The sequence below is a fragment of the Pinus tabuliformis genome, chromosome 3_1 (genome assembly GCF_031772625.1).
Source record: "Pinus tabuliformis cultivar Carrire ecotype Pingquan chromosome 3_1, CPIR1, whole genome shotgun sequence".
Classification (NCBI taxonomy): Eukaryota; Viridiplantae; Streptophyta; class Pinopsida; order Pinales; family Pinaceae; genus Pinus; species Pinus tabuliformis.
Window position 1 is genome coordinate 587274639 of NC_142301.1, and position 15933 is coordinate 587290571.

The 15933-nt window shown below is 36.5% G+C and overlaps 1 protein-coding gene across 2 annotated transcripts; it reads left to right on the forward strand.

Moving 5' to 3' along the window:
- The first annotated feature begins 13047 nt into the window (after positions 1-13047).
- LOC149188368 (GATA transcription factor 7-like) lies at positions 13048-15351 on the forward strand. Of its 2 annotated transcripts, none has more exons than XM_089411649.1 (3): positions 13048-13357; positions 13856-14178; positions 14283-15351. In XM_089411649.1, the coding sequence occupies exons 2-3, from the start codon at positions 13936-13938 to the stop codon at positions 15000-15002; spliced, it is 963 nt and encodes a 320-aa protein (XP_089267775.1). In that variant the 5' UTR covers positions 13048-13357; positions 13856-13935; the 3' UTR covers positions 15003-15351. The 2 variants fall into 2 exon arrangements, with proteins under 2 accessions (XP_089267775.1, XP_089267776.1); XM_089411650.1 differs by lacking the exon at positions 13048-13357 and adding an exon at positions 13383-13539.
- Positions 15352-15933: the final 582 nt, after the last annotated feature.

The window sequence follows — 15933 nt, forward strand, 5'->3', positions numbered from 1 at the left end:
TCTATGAATTCATTCAACTTATCAAGATGTTGTTGTGCTGTAATAACTCATGTACCATCAAACTGGGGCAAGCGCTGACCATAATTTTGTGGCAAATCATGTAATGGGCCTGGTAAATTTAAAGGAGCATAGCGAGCAGCCATGACTGTGTGAGGTGGACTTGTGCTAACTTTTGGGATCTGTAATGAGGATGAGTGAGGTAAGGAGACTATTGTTTGAACAATTGATGAGGAGGGAGGAGTGAAAACAATAGAAACAACAGGAGCATAACAAGATGGAATATTTAGTGGAGAAGAAATTGGAGCAGAAACTATTGGAACAAGATGCTAAAATGTGGAGGAATTAGAAGTAGCTTCTTGCAGTTGATGCACAAGATGTTCTAGTTTATGAAATTGTACCCAAATATCCCTATCTACTTCTGATACACTCCCTTTCTGAAAAGGAATATAGGATTTTAGCTTAGCCTGATCAAAGACTGCTTCTGATAGGTTGGTTTTTGATTTAGATTTGAATAAAATTGTTCAAATTTTAAATCAAATTGAACCTCATCGACTGATTTTACTCTTTCAGGGAGGGACAAATATCTTTCTAGAAAACTGGTATTCATTTCTTTTGTAGGCCTCTTTTTCCTAAATAGCTTCTCTGGACTGGTCAAGATCTCGGGTGGATTGGGATTCAAATGATGCCTAGTATGTATTCTTCTTGAAGCCAAATTTTCCTAAAGAAAATGATTGCAGCTGGTTCTGGAAACACTAATACTTGGGTAAATATTTAGCCTGTTTAGTCTCTAGTTCACTGTCACCCTCAGGAACTAGATTTTTCCTTAAGATAATATTTTCCCAGGGAAGTTCTCAAGCTTTGTTCCCCGACAACGACGCCACTATGTTTGCACTTCGTAATTCCTCCAAGCTGAGGAGAGGAACCCAAAGGTAACCACAAACCACTTTAAAACTAGAATCTAGCCCTTACAACTTCAGAGAGGGCTCTCTCTATATGAATATTCAATCACTTAGATTATTTGTTGTCTTAGGATTTAGGCTAGGTATTAGGATCAAAGAGGAATATGTTTTAAAATTTTGATGGCAGGGAAGAGGGAAAATCCATTGGGCATGGAGTCATATTGAGCTAATGTTTTTCAGTGATATGATGGGAAAATGAGGAATCCTTAGATAGGGTCAAGGTAGGCAATCCTTATGGTGTCTTTGTCAAATTTCGTTGTAGATAGGTTAGCAGAGGAGTAGTGGAATTGATAAAATCTAAAGCATCTAGCAGAGGATGAATTTTAGATATTACAATTGAGGAAAAACACTAAATGTTCAGTTAATTATAACAAAGCACTTAAAAGTGAATTCTGAAATCATTTTTTCTTAACTAAACAATGAAGACATAACATTTAAGCATGGTAATAACAGAAGATAATGAAACAAAAACAGGAGGTAAACATCACATAAATGACTGACACATGAATCCCTGACCTTCATCATTCAATAAAACTTTTTAATGAAAATGTACAATGCTCAATGTATTCTCTATCACACCCTGACCAAACTTTTTCTTAGTAAAAAATACATCTACATAAAAAAACTATTAGTCCTCCCTTTAGGAACCGAATTCCCCAAAAAGATTTAGTTTTCTGCTTGTAGCAGCGAACATAGAACTACTTTCTAGAAATTAGGGAATTGTTTTGACTAAAGGAATCTATAACAAATTACGTTGAATACGTGCATAAGGATGAGGCTCGAACCTCTAAAACACTTCAAGACATTTTTCATAACCATGAGAATCAATTTCATGAGGTTTGGATTCGAATTTCATGGTCCAGTTTTTGACTATGTCGAAGCACAACAAACTTGTTGTGCTACTTCCTTCTTCAACAAAAACACAGCAAAAAGCACAATGAGTTGATGATTTGCATGCTTTTGATCACCTCCTAGGCTTCTGAATGTGTCACAGATGTGAAAGACAACTTGTAAAACATCAGGTGCCTATTGGATAATATATGTTCAAACTGTAAACTCCCATCTTTGAAAATCATCAACTACAGTAGAAGCACAACGAATTTTCAGCTGCATAGGTTTGACTAGGTGTTGTGGTCTCTGACCGAGGAAAATAGTTAGTTGATGATGTTGACAACCTTAAAAAACCTTCTTGAGCCTCCATACATAAGAAATAGTGCCAAAACCTGGTCCTCTATCAAATTTTAATTCTTTTGACATTAGCACAACAAATTTGTTGCGTTATTGTGTCACTTGCCTCCTTTACAAAAAAATTCCACAAATGCAGAGGATATGATTGGTATAGGTTAGTAAACTTTAAAAAAAAAGGGCAAAAAGAAAAATTCATCTTGGTTTCCTGTCCAAACTCAAACCTTAGTTGCCTCTTCTAACATGTCTAGATTTCCTCTTTCTCCCTTCTAGTTTTCCTGCAATGCCTCCTGTAACTATTGTTTTGTAGCCCTCAGCTCCTTTTTCAAAGTCAGATTTTGCTTGCGAATGTTCTTGAGCTGTCTATGTAGGGGAAGAGTTATCTTCAACATATACTTAGCTTCAAACAATGCTGGCTCACAAATATTTAAGTGGTCATGTATCTTCTGTTTGGCCCTTTCATCTTGTTCTCTAAGCCTAGTAATTTCATCTTGAGCTTTCTTCAATTGCTTCCTCAGCCTATGGAAAGTGTGTTGCCCTTCATCCAACTCAGTCTTCTTATTTTCTTACATTGATTCTCCTTTGATCTGAATTTCTTTATGTAGCTCCATTTTCCTAGTTGAATATATGGACATAGGGACCCTTGATTGTGAAGTACCTATCTCTAAGATTTCCTCTATTTCTGCCTTTCCTTTACCTTTAGACCTAGTGGCAAGTGAAGTTGTCTTCATCACAGGTTCTACTTCATCAGCTTTATATGCCTTCTCCAAAATGTTCTTCTTCAACTCCCTATTGTCATGTTGAAGCTGAGAAATGACCAAATGAGCCATTTTCAGTTTTTCCTACAGTTCCATAATCTCCTTATCACTGTCATCTAAATAGGTGTTCTCTGATATGGTGTCTTGAACTTCAGTAGGTTGTTCAAGTGTTTTCTTGGTGGGTAACCTTCTTGAAACAACTGTTATAAATGGTTTCTTGGAAACCTCCACCACTTCAGGAGAGAAATGAAGTTTTTTGCCTTTTTTCCTGTCAGAATGGTCAACTGAAGTTTGTGGCCTTTTGACTGAGCTTTCTACTACTGGTTAAACATCCTTTGCCACTGATGAGGGTGTATCATTTTTTCTCTAAGGACTAATTGAAAATTCAATTGTCAATTTGGATGAGACCAAAAATACTTGCCATGACTGCTTTTTCTTCTTCAGCTCTTCCACCACTAACAATTTGATCAAGGAGAAATGAAAAATATTGGGCTCCATTTGACTCTTCTTACCCTGAACCTTATCTTCCATCTTACCAATGCTCTTAAACAAGTAGAAAGGTAGACTCAAAGGGATTTTACCAGTGAAATGCATCAACAACTTGAAGTGACATTGATAAACCCTCCCAAATTTGCCTTCATAAGTGAAATATGTTTGAATGACCTTGAGTAATTTGTTGTAGGGATCAAGAAGATATTCCCTTTGCACAATAGCTCCATATTCTTTGTTTTTATACTTCGGCTTTAGGAAATATTTGCAGTTAACTATATATAAAGGCATGTTCTTAAACCGTTGTTCTCCATGTAGAGGGATCTCCGTAGCAATTGAAATAGTAACCTCTAACAATGGGAACCTCGTATCTCCAACCTTGGCTTCCACCCCAGTGAAGTTTAAAGCAAATTATTTGGTCACCTGAACACTATAACCTTGTATATTTTCACAAACCCTGATGCAACCAGTATTCTCAAATGCAACCCTAATGGCTAGATCTGAATTTACCAAGGCAAGGTCTTGAGGCTCAAACCTAACTATGTCTCCCCCTCTATACCTTTTCTTCTATTTGGAGGTTTCATGGCTCATAATGAAAAGAAAATTCTAGGGTTTCTAAATGTAGTAACAACACTCAACAACTTAGCGCAACAAGAGTGCATCAATTATAGAATTAGGGTTCAAATGAGAGTTCTTGGCAAGTTTTGGATGGAAATCCCCTATATTAAAAAGTTCAAACCACAGGAACTTGACTCACAGACCAAAATGCAATAATTTGTTGTGTCTATATGCAAAAAATTTGCTAATACACAAGCGCAACTAGAAAACACAACAAGTTAAAGGTTATGATGGTTGTAAGCTTTTTTGGGCGCTCTCCTTAATCGCTAAAGATGAAACTAACAACACACAACATTAATTATGCTAAAAAAAGAAATTTGGAACCTAAGGATGGTCGTGGTAGCAAGAAAACCTTCAACTTGTAGAAGCACAATGACTCCCCTACAACAAAAACACATCAACTTTCATTTGTTGTTCAATGTATCTGAGGAGAACGAGAAACCTGCTCAATGCCTTCTTGAGAGCCAATGCATGTATTTGCAATCCTCCACGTGGCCCAAGACTCCCTTTAACTGTAATGATGACTTTCTAATTTGAAATGTTCAAGCGCAACATAATGGAGAAGCATAGCAACAACTTGTGGTGATAATGATATGATGAAATATTTGATTTGACCTTGCAAATGACTTGAAAAGACACCACTTAACTCGACTCAATGATGAAAAACCCAAATCCGTTATTATCTTCACTCATGACTTGGATGACGCATTTTCCTAAACTTACTAAAACTAGTCCTTTTAAGACTTTGACAACTTGATTTTATTTACCACTCAAACTTTAGTATATCCTATTGACACTAAGACTTGATCTCTATGAGATCATAACAAGACTTTACAAATTGACCAAAGAATAATAAAAAGACTAAGCTTGGCTTTGACTACTATAACATAGGACACTAATAGGTGCCACATAGATACCTCTTGATGACATGGCCTCTTTTAATGGGCTAAAATTCTAAAGGGCATAAATTTCTACCCAACACTTGAATTGAGGTAAAATTTATATCGCCAGAAAGTTGTTAATGAGATGAACATGATGGTGGCATTTGTTTTAGAATTTGAAGACATTGAGAAAAATTAGGTGTTATAACCCCATCTTCATAACAAACCTCAGAGATCAAATCAAATGAGTAACACTCCTACAACCCAAGATGGTCTAAGAGAGCGAAAAGTGTTATAAATTGGTATTCAAGTGATATGGTAACACTCCCACAACTCGAAATAACATAAAAAACTGATAGATGTTATAATGTAGAAACACAAACTCCTAATATATAAAAAAAAAAGAAAAAAGTAAAATATTACTAACACAAAGCAAGGCAAATCCCCCTCATATTTTCCTATTACCTTTGAAAGACGAGGACTCATTCAAGGTAAAAAGAGAAAAGGAGAACATCATGCCTAATAAAACTACATAAATATTACAAGGTTTAAGCCCATCAAAGAAAAATAATAACTCAACCAGAAAAATCAATAATAACTCAACAAAAAAACAATAGGACAAATCCAGAAAAGAGCCTCTTTGGTAAAGAAATAATTTCGAATTTTTAAAAGAATTAATACAAGATTAAATTTACTAAGGTTTTTTTTTCGGTTTATCTTATTTTGTAAGACTCGGTGAAATGTTCTTTATTATATTAAGAGATTAAAAAAATATTATTATTGGTTTAAATAGTATAAACAAGAAAAAAGGAGAGCGATCTAAGAATTTTAAGACTAGGAAAACCGGAAAAAAAATAGATATATGTTTTATGAAATAAATTTAATCATAAGAGTTTTAACATGTAGTTTTTCTTTTTGATGGTCATGTGAGGCAATAAAATTTTGAGGATGTTGGTTAGCTTTGGTACTACATATTAATAAATCTCTATAGAGCATTAAGGGATTCATCCACTTACCCATAGTTTAGTGATTAAAATGAAAGTTAGGTTGGTAAAGTTTAGTTTTATTTTTTATTTTATTAAAGTTAGGTTGGTAAAGTTTAGTTTTATTTTTTATTTTATTAAGTTTAGTTGAACTGAGTTAGGTTGGTAAAGTTTAGTTTGTTTGGTAATTTCTATTTTTATTTTTTTATTAACTATAGATTAAAAATTATACGATACAATTACAAGGATTAATAGGAGATGGTGTGGATGAGATTTTATAATAGGTTGTTTATGATGTTATATTGTAGTTTTATTATTTTTGGTGATTGTAAAATTTTGATTTAAAATATTTTGTTAAGAATTGTATGGTGTATTAAGGTGGTTTGTTTAAATGATTTAAAAAAATAAAGTAGGATAATGTGTTTCACATATTTTAATTTTGTAAAAGCTAATATCAACAATTTATTATTTAAAGAATTATTTTTTAAACTATGACTTAGTTTATTATTTTTTGAATAAATGCAACTAATTTAAATGTAAGAAATGATAACAATGTTAAAGTGAGTTGTGAGTTGGATAATGCTAGAGTATAATAAATACACTTTTATGATGTTTATTTCAGAAGGTGTATAGATCTCTTAATAGGTAGGATGTCATGTTTCCTTTATATGACAAATATATACGTGAATGCATTTCATATAACTATAAGTTAGCATCCATGCAATTTTTATTCTATAATGAGTGATTGTGATCCTTACTCCTTAGATACAAAGTGCCCTTTTGAACTCATCGCCTACATATTATAAGTCATTCTTATCTTGATTGTCGATTCTGAGAATATTATGGAATGGAATGAACATGAGTGAGGGCAACTTTTTGACCTCACTCCTTTCTATTCGATTTTAGAATATTTTCAAAATTGACAATCGAGTTAAGTTCAATGCATATTATAAGAGATATATTTCATCCATCAACAAAGACTTAAGTTGGTGGACGGCTATACTAGAACATATTACATGTTGAACTTCTTCTTCCTAATTCAACCCATAGAAGCCTTAATCCCGAGACATTACATGTCTTCAATGGTTCATAGACATGATCAGTTTTATTACATCATGGTTGATGGTTAAAATGCCCTCAAAATGCATGTGATTGATCAAACTAATTGAAAGTCACATGAAGTTAAACATATACATTACGTTTAGCGGAAAGTTGCATTTTATTTATTTATTTTTTTCTTCAGAGGAAAAAAACATAACCATCTTCATTAAAAATGAGGAAGATTTTTACATTTGCTTGGATCAAATTCAATTCATCAGTGCTGCCCAACAATGAGCCTTGAAGACCAAAATCCATCCAAAAAACAAAACATAGCAGCCCTTAGGGAGCAGGGCAGCGAGCATACTTAGATGACATCAAAACCAGAATGAAATACAAAGATAGACATCGAAACATATAACAGGCCTAGGAGGGGTCTCGAGAGATAGAAAAAACCTGCAAAAAACCACCTATGAAAATTCAAAAAAGCCATGCCCACATAACGAACCAGCAACAAAGTACTCAAAATGGAAAAAACCAGGAGAAAGAGACATGCCCTGCTTGGAGAGGGAATTGACAACGAGATTTTGTTCATGGTAGATATGCTAGAAGGAGATGTCAGAAAAGGCAACCTTTAGATCCCTGATACAATTCATCCAATTATAGAGGGAGGAGACCCCAAGGTTGGAGTGGCCCAAAATCCATTGAATCAGAGTAAGGGAATCCCCAAAAATTGAAATCCTCTTTATGCCCAGCCATGAGGAACATTGTAAGGCACCCCATAAAGCAATCATCTCGGCCCTGATGTTGTCCCCTTGCCACCATACCAACAAAACCTATAATGTGAAGAGGGGTCAATTCTCAGGAAAGCACCACAACCACATATGCCTCCCAAGGTAGCCCCATCAAAAAAACATATGGGAAAGATGCTAGACATATCAAGCATGGAAATAGAATGGGAGGAGGCCTTAGGCAGCCAAGGACTGATTTCCATGAAGAAGGCAACAATTTTTAAGGCAACCTGATATGAATCAGAGAATTTGCCTTCAAAGATAAGATCATTCTGAGCCCTCCATATCCCCCACAGTACATATAATGGAACAAACCTGTAAGCAGGTGCACTTTGAGCCCAAGACATAAGGCATGCCACAATGGAAGAGTCATCTTGAGTGACATAAACGCCCAACAAAAGAGAAACCTCCAGCCAAATAGCAGAAGCAAAGGGATAATGTAAAAATAAGTGAGAGCAATCTTCAGAAGCTGATTTGCATAGAATGCACCTGCTAGGGCCAATGAATCCCTTCTTCAACAAGATATCTAAGATGAGAATGTGATTATGGACTGTAAGCCAAGCAAAACATTTGATCTTCAATGGAGCATCCCAACCCCACATACTAGCAGACCAATCAGAATAAGGTAAAGAGTGAATGGAGGAGGAAATGTAAGAGTATACTTCTTTGATGGAGATTCGACCATTTAGTATTTAACTGCCCCATACCAAGAGGTCTTTGTTATGTGATAAAGTGATCCCAACTTGACATAGAAGATTGCGGTAAGACTCCCATTCCCCTTCCAAATGCTGAGGGAGGCCCAAATGCCAAGCGTGAGGCTAGGAGGGGGAGGCAAGAGGGAAGGGCTGCACCCTAGCCAGATTGTCAAGTGTGAAGATTCCTTGCTGATTTAAAAGGTGAATAGAGTGGACAGAGAGAATATGGGATCCAGAAAGGCCCTTTATAGCGTCCATCCCAACATAAATGCTCTAGCCATTACCCACCAACCAATAAAGATTACTACAAAACCACAAAATCACATGTTTGAAGCTTCTCCAGATGATAGATGAATGAGGATTGATTGGCGCACCTGCAACCACCCACTCCTCCAGCCCAAGATAGGGAAGATATTTGTTGAAAATTATGCTTTGCTAGAGACCTCTTTCTTTGAAGGCCCTCCATAGATTAGATGCCAGAAGAACAATGTTGAACCTCCGAGAATCCTGAATACCCCATCTGCCCAACTCAATAGGCCTAGAAATCATGTTTAGTGCAAAACATTGTATTTTCATGGAATAACATCTATTTACATTGCTTAAACTTAAGAGGTGGTAAATGACATGGAGAGTAAGCTAATTTTGTAATCAATATACTTTATTTTTTACTATATATTTATTAGAAATTCAACTTTAACTTTAGATATTAGTAAAACTCTACCATAAATCCAAAATAAATTATTAAACAAGGTTCAATTCTCAATAAACTTATAACATAAATTGAATAGAGTTCCAAATCCAATGAAACCTTGACTTCTTTTTATATTAATAGATTTAGATAACTTAAAATAAATTTGGTGCATGATTGATTAAATGACTCCAAAAACAAACTTTTAGGATCACATTAAGAGAATTGAAACCCATCAACCTCTGAATTTATGAGCTTTTACAAGTGAAACAAGAATTGGGGTGGGGCAAGAGGTGTACAACTGATTTAGCTCTCGGTTAGGGTGGAGACCCCAAGGTAGATTAGGTAGTGGTAGTTGCTTGTCGGTGGTGGGGTTTTAACAGCGTGCATGAGGAGTTCGTGGGTTTTGGTTTGGGGCACCGCAGTGTGGCGAGGGTTGGGGGTCAATGGGAGTCTCATGGGAAAGTTTTGAAAATAATATATGCATGGTGGTGGTAGTTACGCGGAATAGGGTTGCCAATATAAAAAAGGAAAAAGCATGTGGAAGATTCCAGTAAGACAATTATACGTCAGCTGTTGTTTAACGTCTCTTGACTCGAAAAATCTTGAGAAAGGAGAGGCAGGCGACTTTCCAATAAACGGAGCAATTAACGGATGAATTCTCGACCAAAACCAGTGGGCGGCAGCGGGCAGTGATGTGCACTGGGATGGAAATCGTGGGATGAACCTGTCAAAAGACGGAGACGGGCGGCCGTTCCACGCCAAAAAGCAAAAAATGTATTTGACGGAAAGCCAAATATAAAAAAGAAAATAATTAAAATAACCGTGACAATACAGCGAGACAGAGCGGGCCGAGCTGAGCTCCCATGTGAGCTCGAGCGGGCCTCCATTAAATGCGACCGGATAACGTTAACGCGTCCTGGTTCAGTCAAACTGCCACGTGTACCGTCGGCCAGAAAAAAATAATAGTTGGCGTAATAAGAAATTAAACGTTGCGTGTCCATGTCTACGTAGGGGTGTAGATTTGTACTCGATACACGAGAGTCCCGCGTATAGGGGTGGTGCGCGCCCTGCATGGGCCCACCACGTGGGAAGCTTGCTCGCTCGCCGACGGATTTGGGATTTATTATTAATTTTTCGGATTTTTTAAATATTTTATAGGAGGGAGAAGGATGAGGATGATTAAGTTGCGTGAAACGGCTCGGATCACATATGTAAAAAAAGTCAAACGGTGAGGTAATTCCGGGGTTCGGGAGAATAATTGGTTCGTTGTACCCAAGGAGGTTAAAGAGAAAAAGAAGCCGCCTGGCCGTGTCAAACACGGCGGTGACTATTTTTTCTATCCACGGGAAGCCGGGTAAATTAATTTCTAATTTCTAATTACTCGAGTTAGTTAAAACCGCGTCCCAAAATTTGAAGATTTCGGTTTAATGTATGGAAAGGAACGAGACAATGGTGGTGGTAGTAACTTGAATTTAATTCAGTTGGTGAGATTCAAATGGGAGAACGTGGTGTGTAATTAATATTAAGTTAGATTATAAAATATTATAATTTTCTTTTTAATATATGCTATTAATTTATCCATCACGGATCAAGAGTTCGGTATTTATTTGGTAGGATTTGTTTTATTATAAAAAAATATTGTTTATTTTATTTTTATAATTTAAGATGTGTTTGTATATATATATTTAATAAAATAATTTTATATTTATAAATGATATTTTTAAAGGCGTAGTTTAATTTATAGATGAAATAATTTTTTTTATAGGTATTTATCAAAATTTGGTAATACATTTTCAAGATTTTTTGCTATTCAAAATACATTTTTAATGCATAAATGGATTCAACACCCTGAAAACTCTTGAAGCACTCCAATTATGCAAATTAAACAATTTAAACTCAAGTATTTAAAAATCTCTATTAGATTTTGATTAAAATTAACTAGAAAAATGGTCGTGAAAAAGGTCATTTTGTTTATAAGTTAGACTATGCCATTTTTAAATGCCCTAAAATGTTGCAATCTATCTGTTCTAAATTTGGAGGGTTTTCTGGCATATTTTCTGTTCTAATTTGTCTAGAATCCAACAGGGATTTCTTGGGATCACAAGTTTGAGTTTCAAACACTCCACAATCCGAGTGCCTGATTGGTTTTTTAGTGTGTTGAATTCATATACGTAGTCAAAACCCATTTTAAATAACAAAAATTAAGATTTAGCCAAATAAATTTTCGATTGATTCCAACAAAAACTCCAAAACTACTTTTGTTTGGCTAAGAGTTTGTCTTCCTCAACATAAGGTAACATGTTAACCACCTAAGACCCAAAGGCATCTAACGAGAGTGAAACCCTTAGAAACCACTTAATCCTGGGTAGCTTGGTTTTCCTTGAATAAGGATGATGAACAACGAATAATCACTGTGCCCACTATTGGTTTGACAAATAAATTATTCCAGGTGGCTTAGTTTTCATTGAATAACAATGATGAACAACGAGTAATAACTGTGCCCACTACTGGTTTGACAAATAAATTATTCCAGGTGGCTTGGTTTTCATTGAATAACAATGATGAACAACCAGTAATAACTGTGCCCACTATTGGTTTGACAACTAAATTATCCCAGTTAACTTGGTTTTCTTTGAATAACAATAATGAACAACGAGTAATGACTATGTCTCATTATTGATTTAAAAACTAAATTGTAATAAGTTTTCTACCATTTAAAAAATAATGTTTTTACTAAATTAAATTTTACATTAAAAATTGAATAATATTGATATTAATAAATAAAATTTATCTTTTTATCTAATTGAAAATTAATATAAATATTTTACATCATATTAATTTTTATATTAATATAAATAAAAATTAATATAAATATATATAATTGATTAAATTTTTTTATCTATACTTTAAGTATATGCATATATACATCTCATATTTGTCGAGAAGTGCGATATTGTATATTTGAAAAGACTTAATATGCATGACTAACTTATTGTTTCATAGGAAGAAACATATAAGATTTTTGAAGAATATCTTCATCTTGCTTAAACAATTAATAAATTTTGATAATTATATAACATAACCTTGTAAGTTTTAATTAATTTGGTGATAATTAAATAATATAACTTTGTAAGATTTAATGTAGCTGTCACATGTCAACTACTTTTGACTTTTTCTGCTTGTAAGTTATGAAAGAGAGACGAATGGCTATCGAAACTTGGTGTTGGAATTGGATGTGAATTGAAAAAATTTAGATTGGGAATAAGAATTCTAATTGTAAAAAATTTCATGAGCATGTGAGGTGAACATGGAAGGACTTTGTCATGTAACTGAGTGCGGCATTGATTTCGTCCTGTTTGGTGAGAGTTTGCAAAGAAAATTAAGAAAAAAAGGAAGAAGAGTTTGCAGCTATGTGGACCTGGCAAGGGGTGGGGTTTTTTGGTTCTTAGTGTCTAGTCTTTCTAGATGGTCATGTGACCTGAACATGGAATACGTATTATCACTGTTGTAGTGGGTGTAGTAGAGATTTTGAATACAAAGGTAAGTATGACCAAACACTAGATGAATTGATTGAGTCTGGCCCATGCTTGGTGGCTTGGGATTTTTTTTGCACCATGTACTGGGCATTCTGGCATGTGGGGCACCTTTGTCTCTAGTGATATTTGTAATTTTTGGGAGGGGCAAAGTTTGGATATGATTGGGATAAATACTTTGAAAAACAAAACCGGGAAAAGAGTAAATAAATACTTAATAAATAAAGGGGGTCATGGAAGGGGATAAATGGAGGGTAAAGTAAAAGTGAGATGAGAGAGATGGGGCACCCAAATATTTTAAAGGTGGGGATGTTTAATGAATTTGTATTGTGATAAAATAATGAGGGGAAGAACTTGAAATGGCAGGGAGGGAATCTAATGCGGGGATTAAAATTCTAATTTGCCTAGGAATTGGTGAAAGGGTAGTGGTTAACGTGAAGGGGGGTGGCTTTTTCGTGGTATTTTCCGCCTGGCATTATCGGAATTCAAATAAATAAAGGCTTTGAATGAATCCGTCGAACTGTGGATGCGGTCCAAGCTGGCTTGCTCTGTATGCTTAGAATAGTATTAAGTAACAGTGTTAGAAAACAAAACAACAGTCTTCCATTAACGCTTATTCCACACGGACTTTCTTTAACTCTGCCTCGCTGCCGGCCTGACTCTCCATTGCTCAATACTTCCATCCCTCCTCACATTCTTACCCACGCGTGACTTCGAATCAAAGCAAACCCACCAGGTATTATTATTATTATGATCATTAAAGGGACATGAATGAATGAATTAATTCCTGCTCTGCTATTCTCTTCTTTTAACCGGAAACCATGAACAATCTCTGTTAAAAAGCTTTAATGGAGGCAATACCAGAGGCCGCTACTGGCTGTGTATTGCTCTGTGTGTTGTGTGCTATTTTATTTGAAGGTGGGTTTTCAGGAGCAGCTCGGCTTGAGCTCTGTATTGTGTCTGTTTTGTCGCCCCTTTTGGTTTTTGGTTGAAGGGGAAAAATGAAATGTTAAAAAGTTTGTTGAATTTAATTCACGCAAGCAGTGTGACGGCGTATTGAATTATAGTACCACCATGCATGACGGCACCTGTTGAGGGATTCCTTTCTTTCTTTTTGTTTAGAGAGTCAGTCATATGGTGTGTTTGTGTCTTTGCATGAAGTCTTGACTGTGAGTGATTTACATGCCGATTCTTCATAGCCCCTTCTCACAAATCCTCATGGTTTAATGTGCAGAATAGAGGTCCGGCGTTCGAAACCCGGGAGAAGAGGTTCGTTCGGATTGTTCTCATTTTTCCGCCCAAAGGCCTTTTTCAATGGATTCCCAGACTCTCTCGCTCTACAATCCGGATAGCTCCGAGACTTGGGGTGCCGTCGGGGAGGCGTTTCACATAGACGACCTCCTCGACTTTTCAAATGAAGACATTGGGGCCCCTATTCAGAACGACGAGGAGAATAGCTCAGAGTCTACAGAGGTCTCGGCTGGTTCTGCCGAAGCGAATTATTCTTCGGTAACCCAAGTCACAGAGGAGCTTCCTGCTGCCGAGCTCTGCGTTCCTGTAAGTCTCGAATTTTGGGGGCAAATGTTTTTTGTTTAGCGGTTTCTTTGGTTCTTTGGCTTTTCGTTTGTCTGACTGTATTTCTTGTTTTATTTTTTTAACAGATGGACACCCTTGCGGACCTGGAATGGCTCTCGACCTTTGTGGAGGATTCTTTTATGCTGGAATTGCCTTCCGCCTGCGGGCCTACCAGCGAGCAGGTTCCGTCAACAGACGGAAACAAGACAGCCTCTGACGATAATGATGAACCCAAGCCACGGAGCTGCCAAGCCAGCTTTCTTCCGGCATGCAACAAATGGATTCCAGTGAAGGCACGGAGCAAGAGGTCCCGTACCGGCGGCCGCATTTGGTCTTTCAACAGCCCGCTTCTTCCCCCAAATCCTAGTTTCGAATCCCACGGCGTGGTTTTTACACAGTCTTCGGACTCTTCTTCTTCGGAGTCTTCCCAACCCCGGCCGGCAAAGAAATACAAAAAAACCCATAGCAAGAAAGCCCAAGACGGCTCTCAGCCACGAAGGTGCAGCCATTGTCTTGTACAGAAGACCCCTCAGTGGAGAGCCGGACCCTTGGGACCGAAGACGCTCTGTAATGCTTGTGGTGTTAGGTTCAAATCCGGCAGACTCGTACCAGAGTACCGCCCGGCAATAAGCCCCACTTTTTTGAGCGAGGTTCACTCCAATAGCCACAGAAAAATCCTCGAAATGAGACGCCAAAAAGAAGAAGAACAACAGAGGCCAGAGCTAACGTCCCAGACGTGTTCAAGCGGAGCCAACGAGTCATTTTCAGACAATTCTTTACCGTCTGAAGAGTCCCTTCTAGTTTAACCCACAGGCGTGAAATGACGGGAAAAAACGCGGTGTACCATTCGAGAGAACCAGGGCGACAAAAAAGTTGCAGAGCAGACAGCGCACACAATACGGGAACTTTTAGGGAAGAACATTGAATTTCTCCGTTATGTGACGGCGAATTCATTTTAATGATTACCTAGCTCGCTCACCTGTGTGTACGTAGAAGCTCAGTGCGTGAGTTTTCTCATTGTATCCTGTACAATCTTTAGACCATTTTGCAGGTTAGATGGATTTAGCTTAGATTGAGAATAGACTTATTTGGGTTTGGTTAGTGTTGGATTGAATTATTTCAGGGAATGTGAAGGAAAAGGTGGATTTTATTTTACATTTATTTTATTTATTTATTGGTTCCATTTTTCAATTTTAGACATAATTACTAAATGCCAAAATGCTATCTAGATTTAGCGGCACACTTATAACGTACATTTCCGTAGTTAAATAGAGCTATAATTGCGTGAAAGAAATCTCATCGGCGCTGAAGCGCTGCAGCTAAACGAATTAATCGTGGCACCAAATATTCTCTTTTCTAAACTTAGCTACGGGTTTGGCACCCTACAGTGAACGTGGTCTCGAGTTCCATTCTCGACAAGTGTCAAATAGCCCATTGACTACATTTTAAAAAATGAAAGACCTTTTTCCCTGCCATTTGGTTTTTAATGTTTTATGGTTTTTGTTGGATAACTTTCAAAAACATATAATAAAACTGATAATGGTATATATTGATAAATAATCAGTTTGTGATGACAGAGATCTCCATCAGCTATGGGGAAAATCTTAGGCAAGGTATTACTTGAATTATAAATGTATTCCTAAAGAGTGATGTCACATCTCACAGAAACTTAGCCTGGGAGGTTGCTTGTGGAGTCATTCAAGCAAGTGAGCCTCCATATTTTAATAATTGAAAAAG